A 26932-nucleotide genomic window follows, 5' to 3' on the forward strand; every position below is an offset into this window, starting at 1 on the left:
GCTTTAGTGCTTACTGTCGAATGTTTGCCATTTTTTCAGTTTTACACATTTAGCTATGTGGTTTTGAAATAGCACCCATTTTTACAAAGACTGTTGTTGGTTTAAAAACAATAAAACTTTATGTATTGTTTATGAAAGGCAGAGAAAAGTAAAGACTATTGTGATGAACTATGAATAATTGTTTTACATTCTGTGATAAATGATAAATGAAGTCACCCAGGAGTATTAAATAAAGATGGCTACATTTATTTCAGCTCTGAGTGTTTAATATCTAGGTGTTTTTATGGGAATGTGGATCTTTCAGATCAATTTGAGAAGTGATTTTGATCATGTTTCACATTTTATTGTTTTGTGTAGCGTGGCGCACTGGTCTTGGTCTCGACTTGGTTTTGGACCCTAAAAGTCTTGGTCTTGATACACTCTGGTCTTGGTCTTGTCTCAGTCTCGGGTTAGGTGGTCTTGACTACAACACTGGCTTTCAAAGTGCTTCAGGTGTAAATACGCTGCAGAAGACTAAATTATAAATGATATTTCTAGGTAGATAAGTTTAAACTCCTTCAAGAAGCAAGTGTCACCCTGCAGACATGTTGAAACACAGCTGAGCAGTTATTTGGGAAGTTATTCTGAAGCGCTACTACCTTCCACTTCCAAACATTCAACCGAGAACCACTGAATCTGCTAAACTGGTTCCAGCTTCGCTCAGTTACTTTGTGGGGCGCCTCACCTTCAAGCCAGCAGGTGGCGGTAATACCAGATGGCGCTGGGTAGAACCGAGAACAAGAATCCACCCCTGACCCGGAAGTAAACATTGCGTCAGGCCGCCATGTTGGCTGCAGAGAGAGCAGGGAACCATCCCGCGGAGAGTTTCTCTGATCCTCTGACCCTCTGACCCGGGCCATCCTCAGTACCTCAGGGCTCTCTGGTCCAGGTAACGTGTGTGCGCGCGTACTGGAGCGGGGCCGCTGCCACCCGCAGCGGGACGAAGACAACATGGCGGCGATGAGGACGTTCTGCTCGCAGGCGGAGCTAATCATGGAGGTGGCGGTGAGGAGCGCCGTACAGGAGCTGGGACGGGAGGGGGCGGAGCACGACCAGGTGGGGAGCGCTCAGGTGAATTTCGAATGACGTTTGTGTGAGAGCAAAATCCGCAGTCACTTCCGGCTTCGAACAATAAACGGTCAGGTGAAGTAGCCCGCCTTCCTCACGTGTTGTCCCCGACCCCACCCTTGGAAGCAGGTGTTTAAACTTTAACCCAAATGTTTGCAACTGCGTCGGAAACAGTGCAGTTCGCGGTGTTTGTGATCTCAGGTGTGTGCGGGTACAGGTGTGGTGTCCGTGCATAGTAGGTCAGCTGTAACCAATCACATGATCAAAGGCTGTCTCTGAACAGACCTGCGCAGCCTCATCTTCATCAGCACTGATTTTCCGACAGGTTCAGACCTCATGACGTCAGCATTGTTGACAGCCTTCCTCAAAGGTGCAAACAATTCATGTTTCACGATAAAAGCCTGATTATGAAATGTGTTTCTGATCAGTGAGATTCCAGAGGCTTTTAATTTGAATGATGATATGAACGAAGGTTAGTGAGGATGAATACAGTGTTCCAGCTTTAAGGTGTGTTTCCTACAAGGGCCGACTTCATCAGTCAGACTAAGAGGGGCAAATGTAATGAAAGGGCAATCACAAAAGTCCGCGATGGGAGCAGAAAGTTCTGTTGGTGATCTACTCACAAGGCTCTAATTTGGAGCCACAGGGACAAAGCCAGTTCATCACCTGACCAGGATCTCCTGACAAACTTAATGCTGTGTGAAAGCGGGTCCCAGAAGGATGTGACCATGAATGAAGATCAACAAAGCCAGGCTTTCTCTGTCAGCTGGCTCGATAAACCTGAAACCCAATCAGAGATAACGGGTATCACAACAGTGGTCATCAGCTCTCTGCTTCAGGCTCTGTGTGTACTCACACAAAACTGGGTGTTTTGCAGGCCATGTGACTCTTCTTCCACACAAAATGATACCAATGAGTAGAGCCTCATGATGATGATGATGATGATAATAAAATGGTGATTAAAAATGGTGCACTGTTGCAAATACACCGGGAGGTGAATATATTTTAATTCCAGTGAATGATTTTCTGGCTCAGTGCTTCATAGTTACGCCCTATGCAAGGACTCAGTATGTTGTGGTATAGGGTGAACTCCTCAGGTAGATGCGGGTGGGGGCTGTGATCTTGTCTTCATATGTAACACTGATTTGTAGGTTGTGTAAATCAGAAATCATTTACACTCAGGTGTTGAGTCCAGAAGTTTTACCTGTTTCACCTGTGCGAGCCTGTTATTTAACCCACATGTCCACACTGCAGGCTCACCTGTCCACCGTGCTGGGGGGCGTGGCCAGAGAGGCAGTCCGTAAAATCTGCAGAGTCTTCAGAGAGCTGTACACGAGCATCGAGGTGGAAAACAAAGATCTGAGGGAAAAATTGAGACACCTTGAAAGCTCGCCCACTGCTTCAAGGATGGTTAAACCATCACCTAAGTTCAACCTGGCAGGTGAGACCAAAGGGTCAAAGGTCAAAGGTCAATGGCAGAGTGGCAAGGTTATTCAGAATCAGAATATCCTTTATTGTCCTTGTGCAGCAATGAGACAACGAAATTGTGTATGCAGTCTCTATTATCTTAAAATACTTCCACAGATTCACACTCATTCCTCTAGACCATTGATCCTCACTATATTTTTCAAAAGAGCCATATTGACAGATCAAAGCCAAGGGGGGAGCCACAATATCACCCCAAGTCACTCAAATAAAGGAAAAAAAAAAAAAAAAAAAAAACAACCCACCTATGAACAAAAAAGAAACACAGCCAACACTTTCTGTTTAAACAAAATTTGCCTTAGTACTGAGATGAGCGGAAGCTGTGGTGCATGTCCTTGACTTTCTTCATGTTGTATTTGTAATTTGTTATTGCAACCACAGTGAGGCATTCAAGATGGGCATGGGTCAGCCGCTTTCTCCGTTTTTCTCTGTCTGTGTTTGATTATAAATCGCTCCATTTTGCGTGCTGAATATATTGCGCTAGCTACCTTGTAGAATCACTGCTGCTGTGCAGCGCACTCTGCCGTCTCAGTGTGGCTGTGGCAGCGTGCTGTTGGAAACAGTGCCTGTGTTGCCAGATTCCACAGTATCCCTCATTTGGAACCAACTTTAATTGAGGCAAAATAGAATGCAAGTGCTTGGAATGTAGAGCACATTATATGTTTCTGTAGCATGCTTTAAGAATGTATTGGCTGTGCTGGCGTATTGTTGCAACCTGTCACGAGAGCCACCAATAAAGCATGGCGAGCCGCATGTGGCTCGGGAGCCACGCAATGAGTATGCCTGCTCTAGACGTACACCCTGACCATCAAGCCACCCTCAAAAATACACACTCCGTTTATCCCCCATTCCACTCCACATTTGCACTTATTTACACATTCTAGTATCCAGAGCGTCATTATTCAGAAGAAGCCTGAGGAAAGAGAGTGTCTCTAAGCCAATTTGTCCAGCTGTTCAGGGCCCTGTTTCTTCTGCCAGAGGGCAGGAGGTTGAAGAGAACTTGACTGGGGTGAGATGGATTGCCCAGGATCTTCCTAGCCCTATTTAACCCCTGGGAGTTCGCCATGTCATCTAGAGAGGGCAGGAGACAGCCAATTATTTTCTCTGCAGTTTTAACAATGCTCTGCAGGGCCTTTCTGTCCCTTACTGAACAGCCAGCATACCACACTGTGATGCAGTATCCCAGCACACTTTCTACTGTGGAGCGATAGAAAGTCTGCAGCAGGTTTACTTCCAGGTTTCACTTTTTTAATAGTCTTAAGAAGTATAGCCTCTGCTGAGCCTTGGCGACCACCGCTGACATGTTGGTAAACCAAGTTAGATTGTCAGTACCTGAAGAAACTTGAAATAGGGGACTCTCTCCACACAAACACCATCTATCTGCAGAGGGGCATGGTCCACTCTCTTCTTCCTCCAGTCCATCACCATTTCCTTGGTTTTGCTGGTGTTCAGCACAAGTTTGTTTGCCGAACACCAGGCTACCAGGCTCTGAACCTCTTCCCTGTATGCCGTCTCATTGCCATCAGAGATAAGACCCACCACCGTTATATCATCTGCAGATTTAACTATGATATTTGATTGGTGGTGAGGGCCACAGTTGTTTGTGTATAGAGCATAGTGGAAGGGGCTTAACACACAGCCCTGGGGGGAGCTGGTGCTGAGCGTTCAGGTGGAGGGTCTGGAGGTCCCCACTCTCACTGTCTATGGGTGGTCTGTCAGGAAGCTGTAGATCCAATCACAGGTGAGGGATGGGAACCCCAAGTCTTGATAAGAATGCTCAGCGAATGGTGTTAAATGCCAAGCTAAAATCAACAAAAAGAATCCTGATGTAATTCCCTTTTTTCTCTGTGTGGCTGGCAGCAGCATGTATGACAGTGGTGATGGCGTCAGCTGTTAACCTGTTTGCCTTATAAGCAAACTGATACTGGTCAAAGTTCTGGGGGAGGCAAGACTTGAGGTGGTGAAGGGCAAGCCTCTCAAAGCATTTCATGACCACAGAGGTCAATGCCACCGGTCTGTAGTCATTGAGGCTGCTTATGGGTGCTTTCTTGGGCATGGGAATAATGGCGGCTGCTTTCAAGCAGGATGGAACAGTAGCCTGTTTCAGAGAGATGTTAAACATCCCTGTGAGGATTCCAGACAGCTGGTCACCACAAGCCTTCAATACCTTGCCCAATACCCCGGCTGGTCCTGCCACTTTATGTGGATTTACAGCTTTCAATACCCTTCTCAACTGATGCTCCTGCAACTCGAGCACATGGGTGTTGGAGGGCTGGAAAGCTGGAAGATCAGACTGAGACCTCCCCATCTCAAAGCAGGTGAAAAAGTGATTTAATTTTTCCACCAGTGGGGAATTGGCATTTACCATCTCTGCTGAGCTCCCCTTATAATTTGTTAGGTGCTGTAATCCCTGCCACACCCATCTTGGATTGTTGTCAACTAGATGTTGACATTCAGCTCAAAAACCTGAATTAAATTCTCACAGGAAACACATTTGGTTTCTCCTGCAGATGGACCTGCCCTGTCTCTGGATGACCAATCAGCTGCTGCCACCGCTTCTCTGGCTGTGGTCATCCTCAGCCCACCGGTGCACGCACCAATCACAGGCCAGAGCAGTCTGACCACACTGCAGGAGGGCACGGTGGGTGTTTTAGATATGACACACTTCTCTGCAGATCCTCAGGCATCACATGATGTGATCCAGCCCTCAGACGTGACATCACTTCCTGATTGTGATGATCAGCCAGCTGCTGAGCTTCCAGATGACGAAACACGCGAAGAGGCCTGTGATGCTGTGAGTGATGACCCATTTGGTTGGTTGATTTTATCAGATAAACATGTCAGTTCCCCTGGTGATTAGTGCTCTCGTCTCATGTTTGGCTCTCGACATGTTTTTCAGGTAACAGAGACGAAGTCTGAACCTGTGGGACAGAAACGTGATGACCAGGAGGTCCCCGAGTCTACGACAGGTGAGAATCAAGGTTATTATCGTAAACTGAAATTGAAAAAACTTTTTTGTTAACTGAAATAAATAAAAAGTATAATTAAAAGGAAAAAACGATAACTAACTGAAACTGTAATGTGGGTTTACAAAACTACCTAAAATGAACTGAAATTGTAGATAAACTGCACTTTGTTTTCATGTTTGTCAGTTTACTTAAAAGCCTTGTGGACTGATATGAAATCACATTTTCCACTCTAGCAGTTTTAGTGGCTCCACACACGGGGAGCGACGTCGCTCGCTCTCCATTCATTTCCTAAAATCTTCTGACTTCTCATCTTTATTGCCGTGTCTGACACGGGCTGCTTTGAAAATGTCTAAATCCCTCCAGTTTCATAACAATCACATTTCTTGGAGACGAGTGACGTACGAGGGCGATTCGCAAAGCTGCCATCGCTATCGCGTCCCATGTGTTTGGTTTCACCCCAGTGGCGATGCGGCCCATTTGTCGCTGTGTATCAAGCCCATTAGCTGGGAGCGCCATCTGGCATCTCACTCTGTGTGCCACACACGCCAGTCTGCACAATAATGGCAGCAGTAAAAGTTGGGAGAAAGCATCAGATAGCGAGACAGTTTGAACCGAGTGTCGTGTTGTGGATGATGCCGAAAAGTGTGGAACACTTCTTAAGGGGAAAAAAAACAAAGTCCACCTGAGAAGCGCACAAGGCAGCTACAGAAACCGCTCTGAACCTTTTCTGTAGCCGGTTCAGAGCTACAGAACCGGCTACAGATTACGTCGTAGGTCACTACGACGTAATCTGATGTGCACCTCTTGAGAAATGTAACTACAGGTCAGGTCCATGCAGCCTGGAACGACTGTGATTGGCTTGTTCAGCACAGTTGAGTCCTCTTGTGCATTTCCAGCTACTTTTCACAGAAGTTTTTAAATTTATCAGTGAGAGAATAACAATCAGGAATAATAATCAAAGCATCACTATAAGAACTCACAAATGTCATAAAATTCCTAGAGGGAGATTGCTGAAACTATCAGAGTGGACTTAAGGGAATGAACAAAGTGAAAAAAAAACTGACCACAAAGAGGAAGAACCAAGGAGGGGAAAAAGTCCCAGCATTTTAAAACACCAGCACATGACCCCAAAGTCATTAACACACATAATGCAGCTCACACAAGAATAAATGCCGTCGGTTGTGTACATAGGCCCCGCAAAGACCCAGCGCAGAGGTCTAATTGGTGAGTATGTAACCAAGCTAGATCTCTGAGCAACTCTGATAGAGCAGCATCACAGCCATGCAGAAAGGTGACAACAATAATGGACTAGTTGATAACACAGGAAGCAGAAGGATGCACTGATACATTTGTTGCACTTTGAATCTTGGAACTGACAAGGTGTGAAAAACACTAAAACTAAGCATTAAACAAAAAATAAAACTAATAAAAATTAGCAAAACCACTCTAAAAACTAATTAAAACTGAATTAGAGATATAAAATCCCAAACTATTCAGTTCAATTTTATTTATATAGCACCAAATCACAACAAACAGTCGCCTCATGGCACTTTGTATTGTAGGTAAAGACCCTACAATAACTATTATAACCTTGGTGAGAATCAGGTGTTTTCGGATTGATACATGAGTGATGTCACACAGGTGGAGCTGTATTGGCCTTACAGGTGTACCTATAAGTTCCTCGCTTTGTTACTTCCTGTTTGTGTTTGGTTATTTTAACATGATTTTATTTACCTGAGATAGCTGAGACTTGGTTCTCACTGAAACATTTATCACCGGTCAGGTGAGCTCTGATTCACACCTGTACAACCTGCTGTCCATCCATCGCCACAATTTTTAAGGGATGTCCACACAGAAAGTGACTAGCAGCGACATGACCAGGGTTTACGCGGGGTAGTAAAAGGTAGTAAATTAAATTAGGTCAAATTAAGGCTAGTAAAAGGTAGTAAACAGAATTTGACTTGGTTAGAAACATGGTGTCTAACCAGATACTTACTCTGGATGGCATTACTTTGGCCTCCAGTAACACTGTGAGAAATCTTGGAGTCATTTTTGACCAGGATATGTCCTTCAATGCACATATTAAACAAATATGTAGGACCGCTTTTTTGCATTTGCGCAATATTTCTAAAATTAGAAACATCCTTTCTCAGAGTGATGCTGAAAAGCTCATTCATGCATTTATTACTTCTAGGCTGGATTACTGTAATTCATTATTATCAGGCTGTCCTAAAAGCTTCCTGAAAAGCCTTCAGCTGATCCAAAATGCTGCAGCTAGAGTACTGACAGGGACTAGAAAGAGAGAGCATATTTCTCCCATATTGGCTTCTCTTCATTGGCTCCCTGTTAAATCTAGAATAGAATTTAAAATTCTTCTCCTCACCTACAAGGTCTTGAATAATCAGGCACCATCTTATCTCAAAGACCTCATAGTACCATATCACCCCAACAGAGCACTTCGCTCTCAGACTGCTGGCTTACTTGTGGTTCCTAGGATACTTAAGAGTAGAATGGGAGGCAGAGCCTTCAGCTTTCAGGCGCCTCTTCTGTGGAACCAGCTTCCAGCTTGGATTCGGGAGACAGACACCCTCTCTATTTTTAAGATTAGGCTTAAAACTTTCCTTTATGATAAAGCTTATAGTTAGGGCTGGATCAGGTGACCCTGAACCATCCCTTAGTTATGCTGCTATAGGCCTAGTCTGCTGGGGGGTTCACATAATGCACTGTTTCTCATTCACCTTATTTACTTTGTTTATACTCCACTCTGCATTTAATCATTAATTGATATTAATCTCTGGCTCTCTTCCACAGCATGTCTTTCTCTCCCCTCAGCCCAACCGGTCGCGGCAGATGACTGCCCCTCCCTGAGCCTGGTTCTGCTGGAGGTTTCTTCCTGTTAAAAGGGAGTTTTTCCTTTCCACTGTCGCCAAGTGCTTGCTCATAGGGGGTCGTTTTGACTGTTGGGTTTTTTCTGTATTATTGTAGGGTCTTTACCCACAATACAAAGCGCCTTGAGGCGACAGTTTGTTGTGATTTGGCGCTATATAAATAAAATTGAATTGAATTGAATAGTAAATTTTTCATCACCCCTTCAATATATTTTGATGTTTCCATTGATGCAGACTTTTTGTTTTAAGTTCGTTTAACTATAAGATCTGTATAGAAATTCACTGCTCAAAGTTGAATGTGCTGACGACAAAATCACACAAAAATCATCAATGGAAATCAAATTTATTAACCAATGGAGGCCTGGATTTTGAGTCACACCCAAAATTAAAGTGGAAAAACACACTACAGGCTGATCCAACTGTCATGTCCTTAAAACAAGTCAAAATGAGGCTCAGTATTGTGTGTGGCCTCCACGTGCCTGTACGACCTCCGTACAATGCCTGGGCATGCTCCTGATGAGGCGGCGGATGGTCTCCTGAGGGATCTCCTCCCAGACCTGGGCTAAATCATCCGCCAACTCTTGGACAGTCTGTTTGCAACGTGACGTTGGTGGATAGAGCCAGACATGATGTCCCAGATGTGCTCAATCGGGTTCAGGTCTGGGGAATGGGCGGGCCAGTCCATAGCTTCAATGCCTTCATCTTGCAGGAACTGCTGACACACTCCAGCCACATGAGGTCTAGCATTGTCCTGCATTAGGAGGAACCCAGGGCCAACCGCACCAGCATATGGTCTCACAAGGGGTCTGAGGATCTCATCTCGGTACCTAATGGCAGTCATGCTACCTCTGGCGAGCACATGGAGGGCTGTGCGGCCCTCCAAAGAAATGCCACCCCACACCATTACTGAGCCACTGCCAAACCGGTCATGCTGAAGGATGTTGCAGGCAGCAGATCGCTGTCCACGGCATCTCCAGACTCTGTCACGTCTGTCACATGTGCTCAGTGTGAACCTGCTTTCATCTGTGAAGAGCACAGGGTGCCAGTGGCCAATTTGCCAATCCTGGTGTTCTCTGGCAAATGCCAAGCGTCCTGCACGGTGTTGGGCTGTGAGCACAACCCCCATCTGTGGACATCGGGCCCTCATACCATCCTCATGGAGTCGGTTTCTAACCGTTTGTGCAGACACATGCACATTTGTGGCCTGCTGGAGGTCATTTTGCAGGGCTCTGGCAGTGCTCCTCCTGTTCCTACTTGCACAAAGGCAGAGGTAGCAGTCCTGCTGCTGGGTTGTTGCCCTCCTAAGGCCTCCTCCACGTTTCCTGGTGTACTGGCCTGTCTCCTGGTAGCACCTCCAGCCTCTGGACACTACGCTGACAGACACAGCAAACCTTCTTGACACAGCTCGCATTGATGTGCCATCCTGGATGAGCTGCACTACCTGAGCCACTTGTGTGGGTTGTAGAGTCCGTCTCATGCTACCACGAGTGTGAAAGCACCACCAACATTCAAAAGTGACCAAAACATCAGCCAGACAGCATAGGTACGGAGAAGTGGTCTGTGGTCCCCACTTGCAGAACCACTCCTTTATTGAGTGTGTCTTGCTAAGTGCCAATAATTTCCACCTGTTGTCTATTCCATTTGCACAACAGCATGAGAAATTGATTGTCAATCAGTGTTGCTTCCTAAGTGAACAGTTTGTTTTTACAGAAGTTTGATTTACTTGGAGTTATATTGTGTTGTTTAAGTGTTCCCTTTATTTTTTTGAGCAATGTATAACTACTCAGCAGGACCTGAGCTGACGTTGATAGACGAGTGGTTCCACTGTCCGATCTGCTGTGCGCATGCACGGAGTCATTTTGCACCTTTTTCTTTTTTTATTAAACAGAGTTCAAAAACAATACAATAACAGTATAAAACAACTTCAGAATACAAACTCTCGTAGAGCATAACAAGCTAGGGGGTATGCAATAATAATGAATTGAATAATAAAAGTGAGGAACAGAACCAAACAAACACAGACTTAGACGAAAATTTTCTGGTCTATCTGTTGTGAGATGATTCTAGCAGTTTTCCATTTTTTAATCTTACATAACGATGAATAATATAATTTAAATTCGTTCATGAAACAGGAAAAGGAGGGCTTATTACCTTTCCATTTATTACAGTGAATGTGGTATTTGGCTAAAAGAACAATTATATTTATAGCATCAAAGAAGGCTGGATTTAAGTTTTCCACATAAAATAAAATGGAATTAACATCGAATGAAGGAACATTAAGTTTGAGATTAATCCAGTTCCCATTGTCTGTCCAAAAACTCTGTGAATATTCACATAAAAAAAACAAATGTTCAAGAGATTCATCTGCTGATTTACAAAAAACACATAAATCACCATCAAATTTAAATCTTCTTTCAAGAAACATAGATACAGGATATATTTTATTAATTATTTTAAAATGGGTTTCTTTCACTTTAGGGGCTATAGGCCATTTAACAAACTTGGAATGAGCAAAAATCCTGTTTTTTTTCATTTGCCATAGGATGCATCTTGAAGGAACCTCTATTATAGTCAAAATAAATCTTTTGTCTTATACCATCATTAATAACCTTCTTATTACATTTAAAGTTAACTAGGGTACATTCATTTATCTTTAATGTGGGCATCGAGTCACTTTTGAATACCTAATAACATTTTGGATTAACTGAATCAATGCTAAAGGAATCACTTTACACACCTTTTCAAAATCTTTGCAATGGCAATCAAGATTAAATTTCCTAACAAAAGACAAGTAGTCTATTGGCTCTCCACAACAATCTAACATATCGTTTACAAAGATCACTCCTTTTTCATGCCAGTCTTTCCTAAACAATGATTTCCTACCAACAGTAATTGTCCTATTATTCCATAAAATGGATCCGTGGGGTGAAAAGTTATGCTGAAATATCATTTTCCAGAAGTGGAGAGTTTGTTTATGATAGTTAGATAGCTTGACTGGGATTTTACTAATCTCAAAATCACATTTTAGAAGAAATTCAATTCCTCCAAGTTGCTTAAAAAGAGAATTTGGAATATGAAACCACAATGAATTTTGCTGCAGAATAAATGTTTTAAGCCATTTGATCCTAGATGCACCAACCATGGCCTCAAAGTCTAATGCATTAATACCATCCTTCTCATATTTTTTAACTAACTGAGATCTTTTAATATAATGTGTTTTATTTTTCCACAAAAAATGAAAAATAATGGAGTTAGCTTTTCTCATATTTTGAGGTGATATATACATAGAATTGCACTAGGGCTGCACGATATATCGAAAAAATATCGTCATCGCGATATTGGCACGTGCGATAGGCATATCTAAAAAAATGCGCGATAATTTCTAATTATTTAATGTATAAATCACGTCTTTCTTTATGTCCGCACTTTGACCAATCCCGCGCGACCTTAAATGTGAAGGTGCCGCGTCGCTATTGGCCAGAGCGAGCACATGCTCTCAGCGGCGCAGGGAGCACGTACACACACAGAAGGAAAACAAGCATGGCGGGAATTGAAGAGACGAGTCGAGACGAAAACAGAGAGCATTTGGGACGACTACGGTTTTTCCACACAGGACGAGTCACAGACACAAGTTCTTTGCAAGTCATGCCGAAAAATCGTGGCTATGTCAAGAGGAAACACGACAAACCTCCTTCAATACAACCACAAGGAACTTTACAACGTATATTTAACATCTAAAAACCCACAGCCTACTCCGGTAAAGTCAAGCAAACGAAAGGCAAGTTCACAAACTAACATAAATGATAGTTTCGCTTCTGCCGCTCCTTATGAGAAAGCAGAGCTCAGTGAAGTGGATTTTTATGCTAGCACTACTGACTTGTGGTCCAGTCGAACCACTGAGCCATACATGAGTTTTACCGTGCACTTTTTGACATGCAAATTTGAGCTCATTACACGCTGCCTATAAGTAGCATACTTCCCCGAGACACACACTGGTGAAAACATTGCTGCTGCCCTGCGGGATGTTTTGAACAACTGGAACTTGCCCAAACACAAACAAGTGGCCATCACAACAGATAACGGAGCGAACGTGGTGAAGGCTGCTGAGGTCAACAACTGGTTCAGAGTGCAGTGCTTTGGCCATCGCCTGCATCTGGCAATTGGTAAGTGTTAAAGATAAAAAATTACTCTCAAGACATATAGCCCTAATGTACTATAACATTTAAATGAAAAACAAACAAACGTGAACATGTTTGTTTATATGTTAAATAAATGCAACATTTGAAATGCATATTTGTTGTTGGTATACATTTTATAGATTTTTTTTTTCTTATTGGTCATGTATATTGCATTTTTAGGTAAAAAGAAAAAATATCGCGACAATATCGTTATCGCAATACTAGACCTCCATATCGCATATCGCACTAATTTCCAATAACGTGCAGCCCTAAATTGCACTGATAAATAACCCTGGAAATGCCATCTGCTTTAACTAATAAACTTCTCCCAAAAATAGTCAAATCCCTTGTCAACCAACGGCTAAGATTTTTAAAAATTTTTATTAGGCATTCTGAGATGTTTCCACCCTAACTGATGAAATGTTTTTATGTGTACAGTTATGAATGGGTAAAATCTCACATTTTTTGATAAGTCCTAACCCTGAAGCCTTGGAAAATGTTGAGATTACATTGAGGGCTTTTTCAACCATTGAATAGTTTTTAAGAAACAAAGCTGTGTCGTCCGCAAACTGGCTAATCTTAAATTCTGTATCAAAAATGTTTATTCCTTGTAACTCCGGACTATTATAAATTTTTAGGGCTAACAATTGAGTAGTGAAGATGAATTTTGGGGAAATAGGGCAACCCTGGCGAATGCCTCGTTTGATCTTAAATCTAGAGTTAAGTCCTGGGTTTAAGGCGACTGAACTATAAATATCACTGTAAAACATCTCAATTAGTCTACAAAAATAATCTCCGAAACCCAAAAATTTTAGAGCATCTAATAAAAAGGCATGTTCAATAGTATCAAATGCCTTGTAGAAATCTAAGAACAGTATAAGGCAATCACTGTCAATAAAATCGCGGTAATCTAACATGTCAAGAATCAATCTTATATGATTTTGTATGCTTCTTCCTTTAACAAAGGCTGATTGACATTCATCAATTATGTCTTTTAGTCCACTATTCAGACGCTCAGCAAAAACACAAGCTAATAGTCTATAATCAGTGCAGAGCAAAGTGATGGGTCTCCAGTTGTCCAAAGATGTTAGATCTTTATTTGGTTTTGGAATTAAGGTAATAATGCCTTGCTTCATTGTATTAGAAAGATTACCTGTTTGGATACATTCTAAAAAGGCTTTGAATAGCATCTCTCTAATATCTTTCCAAAAAACCTGTAAAATTCAGTCGTTAACCCATCCAAACCAGGCGACTTTCCTGTGGACATCTTCAAAATAGCCATGTCTATCTCCTCAATTGTAATTTGATTTTCCATGAATTGTTTAAAGTCTATATCAATTATTCTATTAAATTCCCTTATATCATTTAAAAATTTGGAGCAGTCTGTTTTTGAATAGTTAGATTTATATAGGTTGCAGTAAAAGCGATGTATTCCTTTATTGATTTGATTATCGTCTTCAGAAACAGATCCATTTATGTTTAATTTAGTAATTTTCTTTTTTAGCTGTCTATGTTTTTCAAGGTTAAAAAAATAAGTTGTATTTTTCTCCCCTTCTTCAATCCAGTGGGCTCGGGAGCGTACAAAGGCTCCTTTGGCTTTTTCAAGGTATAGGGTATCCAGTTCATTCTGCAACTTACTTAATTCAACACATTCCTTCAGGTGACAAATCAGTTTTTCCACAGAGATTACTAATATTGGTGACAATATCAAGTTGTCTTTGTTTTTTAAACTTAGACAGTTTTTTACTTGTATGAATTGCTGTTTCTCGTATCCTAAACTTCAGCCATTCCCATTTACATACAGATGACATTTCCAAGGCATCAATATCCACAATCAATTGTCTAATATCTTTGCAAAATTCAGAATTCTCCAATAAGGTATTATTAAATTTCCAGATATGAGAGGGACCAGAATTATGCCTTGAGAGTAAAAAGAATACAGATATAACACAATGATCTGTTAAAGGTGAAGCAGAGATATCACACTTGTTAATAAAGTTTACCAAGGAAGCAGATATGAGCCAGTAGTCTATTCTAGAGCTTACACCATTACCAGAGGCATGAAACCAGGAAAAACGTAGAGATCCAGGATTTTTAACCCTCCAATAACACTGGTCAACAACAAATTTGTTGTCTGTGTTTTTTCAGCTGATTTAGGACGATTCTGATGCACTGAATCCAAAAATCACATTGGTTTTGCTCAATCAGGTCAAGTTTTTGAGCTATGGCCACATGTCGTTTTTTACGTTTTTGTTCACATGTACGCATGTGTGGAGCATTTTAGAAGAAGTTGGTGGGGTAAAATGCGATGTCGAATAATTGTTTTGATTGGAAATGATTACTTTGGAAATGATCCTCGGGCTGGCATCACTGTGGGTCCCTGAGCAAGCCCACCCCTCCAGGTTGCTCCCCGGGCGCCCTTTGGCTGCCCCCTGCTCCATGCTGTGCTGTGTGTACTACATACTCCATGTGTGTGATGGGTTAAATGCAGAGAATGAATCTCACTGCATGTATATGTATGTGACAAATAAAGCTCTTTCTTTCTTTCTTCTTCTTCTTCTTTAATGACAAGAACTATTCAGGTCCGATAGTTCTGGGTGATTATGTTTAAAAAGGGATCAGTTTGAAGTCATAAAACCTCAAAGTCTTCCAAAAATTGGTGCGGCAAAGCATAAAGTTGGTGGATCAAAACTAAAGTTAATGGGGAAGCCGCCCCACGAAGTGTATAGGAAAGTTTGCCTCTGTACCCATCGCTCACTCAACTACACTGAAGGAGAAGTATGAAGCGGTGAAATATGTGCTGGAGAAAATTGTTATGATCAGCATAAGTGGTTTTTTTGTGTTGACCTGAAGATGGTGAACTTTTTGTTGGGACAACAGTCTGGCTTCACCAAGTACCCATGTTTTCTGTGCATGTGGGATAGTAGGGACCGTGCTCAGCATTACACGAAGAAGGACTGGCCTGTGCGGGAGGAATTGGTGCCTTGCAAAGAAAGGAACGTCATCAACGACCCTCTGGTGGACAGAGACAGAATACCACTGCACATCAAGCTCGGCTTAATGAAGCAGTTCACCAAGGCTCTGGACAAGGATGGTGACTGTTTCACTTACTTGTGCCAGGCTTTTCCAGGATTGACCATGGAGAAGTTGAAAGCTGGCATCTTTGACAATCCTCAGATCCGTCAGCTCATCAGAGATCCAGAGTTCGAAAACTCAATGAACGAAGTGGAACTGGAAGCGTGGAAGGCATTTGTTCTGGTAGTGAAGAACTTTCTTGGCAACAATAAGGCCAGAAACTATGCAGAACTTGTCAACAACATGCTGACTGCTTTCAGAAACCTGGACTGCAACATGAGCGTCAAGATGCACTACCTATTTTCACATATGGACCGGTTTCCTGAGAACCTGGGTTCAATGAGTGACGAGAACGGGGAGAGATTCCATCAGGACATGAAAGAGATGGAGTCCCTGCCGCTGGGCATTCCAGGAGTTCGAAGAAATAGAAGTTCAAGCCCTGAAGTTTGAACAATGGTGAAGCAACATGCAATTTACGTGTACTTACCTTTATCATTGCCCACCATTCAGTTTACAGTAATCAATGTTTCTATCAGGTAATCAATATATGTTGTTGTAAAAACATTTTTTTCTCTTAAAAACATATTTAGGATGATATGTGTTGACAAAAATCAGCTGATAATGCCACAAAAATGTAATCGATTTTGTCACAAGATCTGATTTGTTTTCAAATCAACTTAACACAAAAACCTAACCTGATGGAGAAAAACGGATGCCATTTCCTGATTCAGCAGTGCAAAAATACCCTAAATCAGTTGTAGAAATCTAGACAACATTCAAAAAGTAAAAAATTGTTGCCCAGTGTAATCAATCAAATTGGCACTATTCATTAACTGGGCAAGCAGGTCATCATACTTGTGATATTTAACCTTAGGTGGATTTCTGTCTAACCAAAGATCAGGTACAAATTAAAATCACCACCAACTATAATTTTGTCAGTTGAATAAGCATGCATACTATCTGTAATGTTTGCATAAGTCAGAAATCACCATCTTGTTTTTCCCCCTTTCATTGTAGCCATAAACACACACTAAAATAAAGTTTTCATCATTAATTTCTGTTATTACAATCAACCAGTGCCCATTTATGTCACTTAAGATAGATAAGATAAGATAGTGTTTATTTGTCACATGCACAGTTATACACAGTACAATGCACAGTGAAATGTATTTTGTACCTGCAACCTTATATACACACACATATAAATAAGAAGAATAAAAATAAAAAAAAAAGTAATTCACACTATACTCTATATACTATACACTATACACACTTTTTAAATTATAATATTTACACTGTGCAATAATGGTCCAGTTAGGGCTCAGAGTTGAGCAGACGGATGGCTTGTGGGTAAAAACTCTTCAACCTTTCAGTCTTAGCCCTCAGGCAGCGGTAACGCCGGCCTGATGGGAGCAGGGAGAAGAGAGAGTGTCCAGGGTGGCTGGGCTGTTTTAGGATCTTCATGGCCCTCAGCCTGCACTGCTTGGTATAAATGTCCTGCAGGTTGGGGAGGGTGGTTCTGATGGTCCGTGAACGAACCACCCTTTTTAGGGCCATGAAGTCCTGCTTGGTGCAGTTTCCCATCCAGGTGGTGATGCTCCCACGCATGATGCTCTCGATGGTGCAGGTGTAAAAGTTCCTGAGCACCTTGAGTGGGAGCTTGAAGTCTCTCAGCCGCCTGAGGAGGTAGAGACGCTGTCTGGCCTTCTTCACAGTGATGTTTATGTGATGAGTCCAGGACAGGTCCTGTGAGATGGTCACTCCCAGGTATTTGAAGGTGTCCACTCTTTCCACCTCAGCACCACTGATGACAAGTGGATGGTAGTCCCTCTGCTGCTTCCTGCTGAAGTCCACGATCAGTTCCTTTGTTTTGCTGACGTTGAGCAGGAGGTGGTTCTCCTGGCACCAGTTCTCCAGGCGGGAGACCTCTCTCCTGTAGGCTGTCTCCTCATTGTGAGAGATTAGTCCCACAACAGCAGTGTCGTCAGCAAACTTGATGATGACGTTGGACTCTGACGTGGCCTCGCAGTCATGGGTGTACAGTGAGTACAGCAGAGGGCTGAGCACACAGCCTTGGGGGGATCCAGTGTTGAGGGTGAGGGAGGATGAGGTGAGGTGACCCACTCGTACCACCTGTGGTCTGCTGGTCAGGAAGCTGTGAACCCACCTGCACAGGGATGGGCCCAGGCCCAGGTCCAGCAGCTTAGAGACCAGCCTGGAGGGAACTATGGTGTTGAATGCTGAGCTGTAATCTACAAACAGCACTCTCACATAGTTCCCCTTACCAGTGTCTATGTGTGAAAGGGTCTTGTGGAGGAGGGATATGGCGTCGTCTGTGGATCTGTCTGGCCGGTATGCAAACTGTAGTGGGTCGAGGGTGGTGGGCAGTGAGTAGGTGATGAATGTCTTGATGAGTCTCTCAAAACACTTCATCACCACAGAGGTGAGCGCTATGGGCCTGAAGTCATTGGGGCTGCTGGGGTGTGGTTTCTTTGGGACAGGGACTATGATGGACTTTTTAAAGCAGGTGGGAATCACACACAGTTTCAGTGAGAGGTTGAATATCACTGTAAACACAGGTGCCAGCTGGTCAGCGCAGGTCTTAAGGACACGTCCACTAATACCGTCTGGTCCAGCCGCTTTCCTAGTGTTTACACGTCTAAACGCCCTCCTCACGTCGCGCTCCGTCACAGTGAGTGTCTCCGCCCCTCCGGCCGGGAGCGCAGCGGGCTGTCGGCTTCCCGACTCAAAGCGCGCAAAGAAGATGTTGAGTTCATCAGCCAGAGAAGCGTCGGCACTCACCGGGTGTGTGTGTGGTGCTTTGTAGTCCGTGATGGTGCGTAGTCCCTGCCACAGTCCCCTGGGGTCAGACTGTTGTAGTTGCTGTTCCAGTCTGCGGCCGTAGCGATGTTTTGCCTCTTTCACCGCTCTGCGGACGTTGTATGATGCAACCTTGTAGTCCTCCATGTTCCCAGAGGCGAGGCCGGAGTTGTAGGCAACGGTGCGGGACCTCAGGGCGTCGCGGACTTGTATGATCAATAACTTTACCAGGAAATCTATTAAACAAAATCATGACACCAGCTGAGTGGGATGTACCATGACTAACAAAAATTGAATCCCCCTATTGTAACTTACAAAAATTAACATCGTCTTCCACAGAATGGGTTTCTTGTAAAAAAAAAACAAAACAGAGTTAGCCTTTTGTTCCTTGCAAAAAAGGAAAAACCGCTTTGCGCTTCACATTGTTTTTAAGCTCCCTAGCATTTAAAGAAATAAAAGATAATATACCTGAAATGTTTATATTTAGAACACAGAGCCAAAAGATGCGCAGGAATGACAGTTTTTGTCCTTTATACAATCAGGGTAAGGTGCATTTTACCATAGACTTGTCAGGTGAGGTAGAATGATAAACAGTCAGCTGCTCCACCGAGACGGGCACCACTCGGGTCAAAATGCCAATGACAACCTCTCATACATCTTCTCCGTCTTTTTGAGCCAGACCATTAATCCTCAGGTTCCATCTCCTTTTATAACGAGCTTGCTCAGTCACAGAATCCTTAAGTAGTTTGTTTTCCTCTTCAAGTTTGCTGATTTTTCCCTGTAGAGCTTCAATGTTTTGCCTGTTCTCAATAATTGCAACAGTGTTCTCCTCAATTCTTTTTTCAAACTTTAGCAAAAGTTCAGTCTGGGTATCCATTTTCGCAGTCAGTGAGTTCACCGCCTGCAGAATCGTCTCGCCAGTACAATCTCCGTGAGGGTTTCGGTTATCTTTCTTGTGCTTTTTGGGGTGAGGAGGTTTAATTGGAGTGTGTACCTGGTTGATCTTATCAGCCTTGGACATCTGCTCATCTGTCTCAATGTCTGTAGCCTCGCTGACTCCGTCATCCCCAGCACCGAAGTGGTCAGCCATGTCGTAGTCGTGGTCCTCCATTACTATCAACTGTATTCAGGAACTTGACAAAAAGAACTTTAGAAACTCTTGTTTCTTTACAAAAAGGTCGGCAAACCTTTAAGAAGCAGTCAAACAACTCACTTTATGCGGCAAAATGCACAAAAATGAAGATTCAAGGACTAAAAGAAAACCATATATATCAGAGCCTGCAAAATGCAACCGCTCATTCCGCCATCTTGGATCCTCCCCCATTTTGCACCTCGTCATGGGAAAATGTAGTTTTCACAACTTTGGCTCAATGACCTGGCATTCAAAGACTGGCGTAGCCCTCTGGAGTGCACGGATGTGCTGGCACGTCAAAATGACATTGCCGATTTTAGATGACGTCGCATCGGGACGCTGTTGCCATGAATCGAAAGTGCAGACTTAAAACTATGTAGCAGTTTTTAAATTACGTAAATAGGCCAAGTAAAACCAGAGTTATGCCCAATAATTTATGCCATGCGTTTTCCTGTATTGTCCTCACCTTCGATGCACGTATTGTGCAGAAATAAATGGCGAAAATGTGAGTTTCGCTAACGGGAAGTGCTTGCTAATAAAAACGAAACAAAACAACTCCCAACAACCCCCTTCCTATTGGTGGAAAAATGAACCCTATCAACCAATCAGAAAATTATGCGGTAACACGATGCATTTGGGTGCATTTGGCTGCTGAGGAACAGGTGAAAAAGTAGTAAAAGAGACAACATTACTGGCAAGTTTTGCCTGTGATGGGCCCCTCAGTCTTGTGGAGGACAGAAACTGTTTTTTCCATGAATCGCCACCTTATCGTGGTGGAGGGGTTTGTGTGCCCCAGTGATCCCAGGAGCTATGTTGTCCGGGGGCTTGTCCCCCTGGTAGGGTCTCCCATTGCAAACTGGTCCTGGGTGAGGGTCCAGACAAAGAGCGGTTCAGAAGACCCCTATGTTTGCAACAACGAGGGAACAGTTTACCCTGCCCGGGATAGGGTTACTGGGGCCCCACCCTGGAGCCAGGCCTGGGGAGGGAGCTTGAGGGAGAGCGTCTGGTGGCCGGGCATTAGCCCGTGGTGCTCGGCCGGGCGCAGCCCGAAGAGGTTACATGGGCCCGCCCTCCTGTAGGGTTCGCAGCCGAGTGTGAAGCGGCCGGTATGAGAATCAGCACCTCTAAGTCTGAGGCCAGGGTCCTCAGCCGGAAAAAGGTGGAGTGCTCTCTCCGGCTCAGGAACGAGTTCTTACCCCATGTGGAGGAGTTCAAATATCTCGGGGTTTTGTTCACGAGTGATGGGAGAAGGGAGCGGGAGATCGACAGACGAATCGGGGCTGCCTCTGCAGTGATGCGGACGCTGCACCGGTCTGTCGTGGTGAAGAGAGAGCTTAGTGTAAAAGCGAAGCTCTCGATTTACTGGTCGATCTACGTTCCTACCCTCACCTATGGCCACGAGCTTTGTGTAGTGACCGAAAGAATAAGATCGAAGGAAATGAGTTTCCTTCGAAGGGTGGCTGGCCTCTCCCTTAGAGATAAGGTGAAGAGTGCGACCATCCGGGAGGGGCTCAGAGTAGAGCCGCTGCTCCTCCACATCGAAGGGAGCCAGTTGAGGTGGCTCGGGCATCTGATTAGGATGCCTCCTGGCCGCCTCTTAGGTGAGGTGTTCCGGGCATGTCCCACCGGGAAGAGGCCCCGTGGTAGACCCAGGACATGCTGGAGGGATTATATCTCTCGGCTGGCCTGGGAACGCCTTGGGGTCCCTCCGGATGAGCTGGAGGAGGTGGCTGGGGAGAGGGAAGCCTGGGCTTCTTTGCTTAGGCTCCTGCCCCCGCGACCCGGCCCTGGATAGGCGGAAGAGAATGGATGGATAAATAATTTGTGTAGCATCTTAATGTGAGTCCTGATTGCTCTGCCAATAGTTGTACACACAAACACCTGAGGCCTTTCCTGCATTTTAATGTGAATAGTTGTATTTAACTTTATTATTTACTATATTTTTACACAAGTTTTGAAAATTTTACAACTTATATTTGCATTTTAATTGTAAAAATAATTCGTTAAGCGTGTTTGTGATTTTTACAGTAAAAAATTTTTAACTTTTTCTACTCTGATTTTATGTTTTTATGTGATTATAAGTCCAATGTGTTAATACCGTATGTCAAAATGAAAGAATAACTATACAGTCACACACATGAGGTCATGTTGAAAAAAAAAATGATACCAAACAAGGCAAGGTAAACAGTTTTTAAGGTCAACTATGAAGCTAAAAACAAAATTAGTCAAAAATGGCCAAATATACCCCAGACCTCAGAGGGTTAAGCCGGTCATGGGGAATGATCAAGAGGCATTTTGTAAAGTGTGCGGAAAAAATATAAATTTGACCTGAAACGGCGATCAAATCACACCGAGCATCCACCGTTCACCAGCAGCGGATTCGCACGCGGGGAGCAGATCCCTATTTTGTTTTTTGGTGCTACACAAAGCACTGCAACTGCAACCTCAAGGTCAGCTAAGAGAACAAGTGTTGCCGTCACACCTCAGCAGCAAACCAGTATTCCAATATTCTATTGGAAAATATTCTATTGGAAAATAAATCATCGGCTTGTGAAACTTGAATTTCATTGCATTTTGTTTATATTCTTAAAAAAACAAATTTAGATAGATTCAACTCATTGTCATTGTGCACACAAGGCACAAAATGAAATGATTATTCCAGATCACTCATCCAGAGACGGGCATCTGCGGTCATGCAGCCAGAGACCGGCGCTACCGTGAGGCAATGTGGTTTAAGTGTCTTGCCCAAGGACACAACGCAGCGCAGGGACAGCGACTCAAACCGGCAACCTGCCAGCTGCAAGGCGAGCGCCTACCCACTGTGCCACTTTTTGAAATGTGTTTGGAATATTAATGTGTATGAGGTCTTAGTCAAGACAAACTTGAAGGTGTAACTGTGGCTAAGTGCGATAAAGTTTTGTCTTTGGTGAGAGATGGGCGATCATCTTACACGGCTTAGTGCTGTGAATCCACTGCTACCCCAAAAAAGGCTGCTGCTCGATTTCATGCTGGTAGTAAAAATATTTTAGAGGTAGTAAAAATAGGTAGTAAAAGGTAGTAAATTGAACTCTAGGATTCCTGTATAAACCCTGATGACAACCAGAGACCGTGGCAACGCCTAGTGAGAACAAGGATCCCACGTATTAATCTATCAGAGTTGTGGTAGATACATTAGAATGTTTCCTAAACAACCGGAGCCTGAAATCTTGACTAGCGACCGACTTCACTTCCTGTGTGGACACAACTTCTTTTGTGTTTGAAAACAGAAAGTTAATTCTGAAGCTCAGATTCTCAGAAAACACTAAAATAAGCTGAAAAATCAGTTCAGGTCCTGAGTTTGATTCCCACCGCACATACAGTGATTACCTCCTGAGCTGCTGGCATTTACCCTCTAATGTTGTTGACAGACTATCTCTGTAAAACCTGCTGGTGCTGTAAAACTGAACTGCGGGGTCATATGTGTTCATGGCATTAAATGTGATAATCCACAGCGCTGCTCTTGTGGCCACCCCAAATCAGGTGGTACAGTGGGTTGATGGGTAATGGAGTCAGAGGCTGGGTCCTCATTCAGTATACATTATTCTGTGTAAATTGATGCATTTCAACCTGATGATGTCAGAATTCGCGCTACCCACCAGCATTCAGTTTTATTTATATAGTGCCAAATCACAGCAGTAGGTTCAAGGTTGCTTTATACTGTAATGCTCTATAGCAACCAAGGGAGGGTTCAGGGTCACCTGATCCAGCCCTAACTATAAGCTTGATCATAAAGGAAAGTTTTAAGCCTACGCTTAAAAATAGAGAGGGTGTCTGTCTCCTGAATCCAAACTGGGAGCTGGTTCCACAGAAGAGGGGCCTGAAAGCTGAAGGCTCTGCCTCCCATACTACTCTTAAGTATCCTAGGAACCACAAGTAAGCCAGCAGTCTGAGAGAGAAGTGCTCTGTTGGGGTGATATGGAACTATAAGGTCTTTGAGATAAGATGGGGCCTGATTATTCAAGACCTTGAATGTGGGGAGGTCCTTCATAAGAATCTTCCCTCAGAACATCATATGTTTGTTATTTCTGTCATTTCTGTTCAGGTCTGTTAATCACTTTTGGTTTCCGCAGAAGCACAGAGGGTGGCTGTAGCTCAGTAGGTAGAGCAGGTCACCTACTGATCGGAAGGTCAGCGGTTCAAATCCTGGCTACTCCAGGCTACATGCCAATGTATCATTGGGCAAGATACTTAACCCTAAGTTGCTCTCCGACCATTCTGTCGGAGTATGAATGCGTGTGAATGCTAGTTAATTAAAAAAGCACTTAGCTTAATTAATGATGGAAGTGCTTGTATGAATGGGAGTGCATGGGTGAATGCAAAACAGGTTGTATAAGCGCTTTGAGTGCTCTGATTGAGTAGAAAAGCGCTATATAAGAACTAGTCCATTTACCATTTACCATATTGAACCTGTGGCAGCTTCTCTGACTTCCTTTCTGACTTCATGTGCAGGTGTAAGCAAGGAGCAGCAGAAGGAGCAGGAGAGGCGGCGGAGGAGGGAACAGTACAAGGAAAAGAGGTTCTTCTGTGAGCTCTGTAACAAGGGTTTCCATCAGAAGCACCAGCTGCTGAAACATGCTGCATGCCACCTGAAGCCATTCCCCTGCAGCTCCTGCGATAAAGGTTTCTACAAGGCGCAGACGCTGCAGCGCCACCAGCTCGCCCACCGCCTACATGAAGCACAGCAGAGTGACCCCGACAAGCTGCTGCATTGCGACCAGTGTGACAGGAAGTTCAGGCTGCCACGCCAGCTCAGAGCACACCAGGCCTCCCACCGACTCGAGAAAACGCCACTCAAGTGCTATGCCTGTGACCGCACCTTCACCTCCAGCAGCGCACTGCGATACCACGAGGTGTCACACGCCAAGATCAAGCCCTTCATGTGCGACGTCTGTGGGAAAAGCTTCACTCGCAAGAAGAGTCTCCGAGAGCACCAGACAGTGCACACTGGCGCCCGGCCGTACTCCTGCCAGACCTGCACCAAGAGCTTCTCCACTGCCAGCAACCTGCGTGTCCACAAGAGGTCGCACTCGGAGGAACGCCCATATAAGTGCAGCGAGTGTGACAAGGCGTTCAAGTGCAGGATGGGCCTGCTGCAGCACCGCGTTGTCCACTCAGGAGAAAAACCATTCACCTGTCCCACCTGCGGCCTGAGCTTTGGCCTCAAGTACAACTTCCAGAGACACCTAAGGCTGCACAGTGGAGAGAAGCCCTTCAGGTATGATGTCCCAATCAGTATGATTGATCGCTCTGGGCCATCATCAGTATCGGCCTGCAGTGAGTCTGTGTTTCATTATTTGACAGGAATCTCTGCTTTTTATTGGCTCAAGAGATTCAATTCAGTTTTATTTATATAGTGGCAAATCACAACAGTCACCTCAAAGTGCATTATATTGTGAGGTTAAGACTCTACAATAATTACACAGAAAACCCAACAATCAAAACGACCCCCTATGAGCAGCACTTGGCGACAGTGGGAAGGAAAAACTCCCTTTAACAGGAAGAAACCTCCAGCAGAACCAGGCTCAGGGAGGGGGGGTCATCTGCTGAAACCGGTTGGGGCTGAGGGGAGAGAGACAGAGATTAATAATAATTAATGAGTAAATGCAGAGTTGGGTGTAAAAAGAGGTGAATGAAAAGAAACTCTCAGTATAGAATAAATACTAGTATGGGCTATAACTGAGTCATACCGAAGCATCAGCTGAGCCTGTGTGAAATGCAGAGGAGAGCAGACTGCTGGAATCAGAGTTTGTGTTCAGCCACCTGTGGGTTTGATTAAACACAGTGATGCCATTGTGATTTTCCTCAAATGGCTTTGAGTCACTACACACTGATTTGTGTCCTTAACATCATTTCTTTAACCTTTGACTCCTCACCTGTCCTTCCTCAGGTGTGATCAGTGTGGCGAGGGCTTCACGGGGACCTGGGCTCTGAAGACCCACATGCTGGTTCACGGCATGGCAAAGCCATTCATGTGTGACCTGTGCGGAAAGACATTTTTCTACAACTGCCAGTTGCAGAAACACCAGCACCTGGTTCACAGCGGCGGCAGCGATCGGGGGAAGTCCGGGGGAGAGGTGGGCAGATGCCGGTCGACCGGAGTCAAACCGTTCAGCTGTAAAGTCTGTCCAAAGAGTTTCAGCAGCAGCAGCTCGCTACGGACGCATGAGAAGAGTCACGCCCAGAACAAAGATTTTACCTGTGACACATGCGGGAAAGCCTTCCACCTGCGTCACCTGTACCTTTACCACCTGAGGCAACACAGCGGCGACCGGCCACATGTCTGCACCGTCTGCCATAAAGGCTTCCTGCTGGCATCACAGCTGAAGCAGCATGAACTACTGCACACGGGTGTCAAACCTCACCGCTGTGAGCAGTGCGGCAAAGAGTTCAGGACGCCGCAGAACTATCACCGCCACCTGCTGGTACACACTGGCGAGAAGCCATACGAGTGCGGCGTGTGCAGCCGGAAGTTCCGGCAGTCCAACCAGCTGAAGTCTCACATGCAGATCCACACGGGCATCAAGCTGTACTCGTGCGAGCGCTGTGGGCAGGGCTTCTCCGACTCACGCCAGCTCAAGAAACACCGCTGTGGAGACAGCGAGCGAGACTTGCTTGAATCTGCCAGCAAGCACAGAAAACAGGCGGACATATTCCAGTGGACGCATGAGTTCACAGCACAGTGACACGGGAACAGGCCGTCAGCAAAACTCAGAAGGAGGCGGAGGACGATTTCTAGGAACAGCTGACTCCGTCCTCCACGATGTTGTCCAGCACATCGTGTTTTATTTTGTGTACAATTTCCACACAAACTAAAAAGCAAACATGAGTTTGTGTTTAGGGAAAACTATTTCCTGCCGGTGTATCCTTCCACATCCTGAAGCCTTTACTGATTGGCTGGTCTGTTCCTTCAGAGTGCTTCTTTTTAAAGTTTAGAAAATGGTGATGTAGAATTTGATTTCTTTGCAAAAACACCACCAGACACCCTCGCCTGTCTCTGGACTGACAACCAAGCACACAGCTCAAACCTCTGGGTCAAAATCTGTGAAATTAAAGGAAAGTGTGACTGAAACCATCTCCAGCCTGAGCTGAAAGCAAGATGGGGTTTTAACCTGGTGTCTCATTGCAAGAAAAGTCTGATTTATATAAGTTCACCTGCCAGAATCAGACCACGGGTTCATTTTCAGTGACAGAAGAAGAGAAGCAGGTGCTGCTTTAATAAAATTTGGTTTTGCTGTTTTA

General features: G+C 44.2%; 1 protein-coding gene across 2 annotated transcripts; it reads left to right on the forward strand.

The window, feature by feature from the left end:
• The first annotated feature begins 808 nt into the window (after positions 1-808).
• Positions 809-26932, forward strand: LOC115791241 (oocyte zinc finger protein XlCOF6-like). Of its 2 annotated transcripts, none has more exons than XM_030745403.1 (6): positions 809-1110; positions 2362-2548; positions 5103-5386; positions 5492-5561; positions 24143-24908; positions 25581-26932. In XM_030745403.1, exons 1-6 carry the CDS (start codon positions 991-993, stop codon positions 26374-26376), a joined length of 2223 nt encoding a protein of 740 aa, XP_030601263.1. In that variant the 5' UTR covers positions 809-990; the 3' UTR covers positions 26377-26932. The 2 variants fall into 2 exon arrangements, with proteins under 2 accessions (XP_030601263.1, XP_030601264.1); XM_030745404.1 differs by having other exon boundaries at positions 809-1095.

The sequence above is a fragment of the Archocentrus centrarchus genome, chromosome 13 (genome assembly GCF_007364275.1).
Source record: "Archocentrus centrarchus isolate MPI-CPG fArcCen1 chromosome 13, fArcCen1, whole genome shotgun sequence".
Classification (NCBI taxonomy): Eukaryota; Metazoa; Chordata; class Actinopteri; order Cichliformes; family Cichlidae; genus Archocentrus; species Archocentrus centrarchus.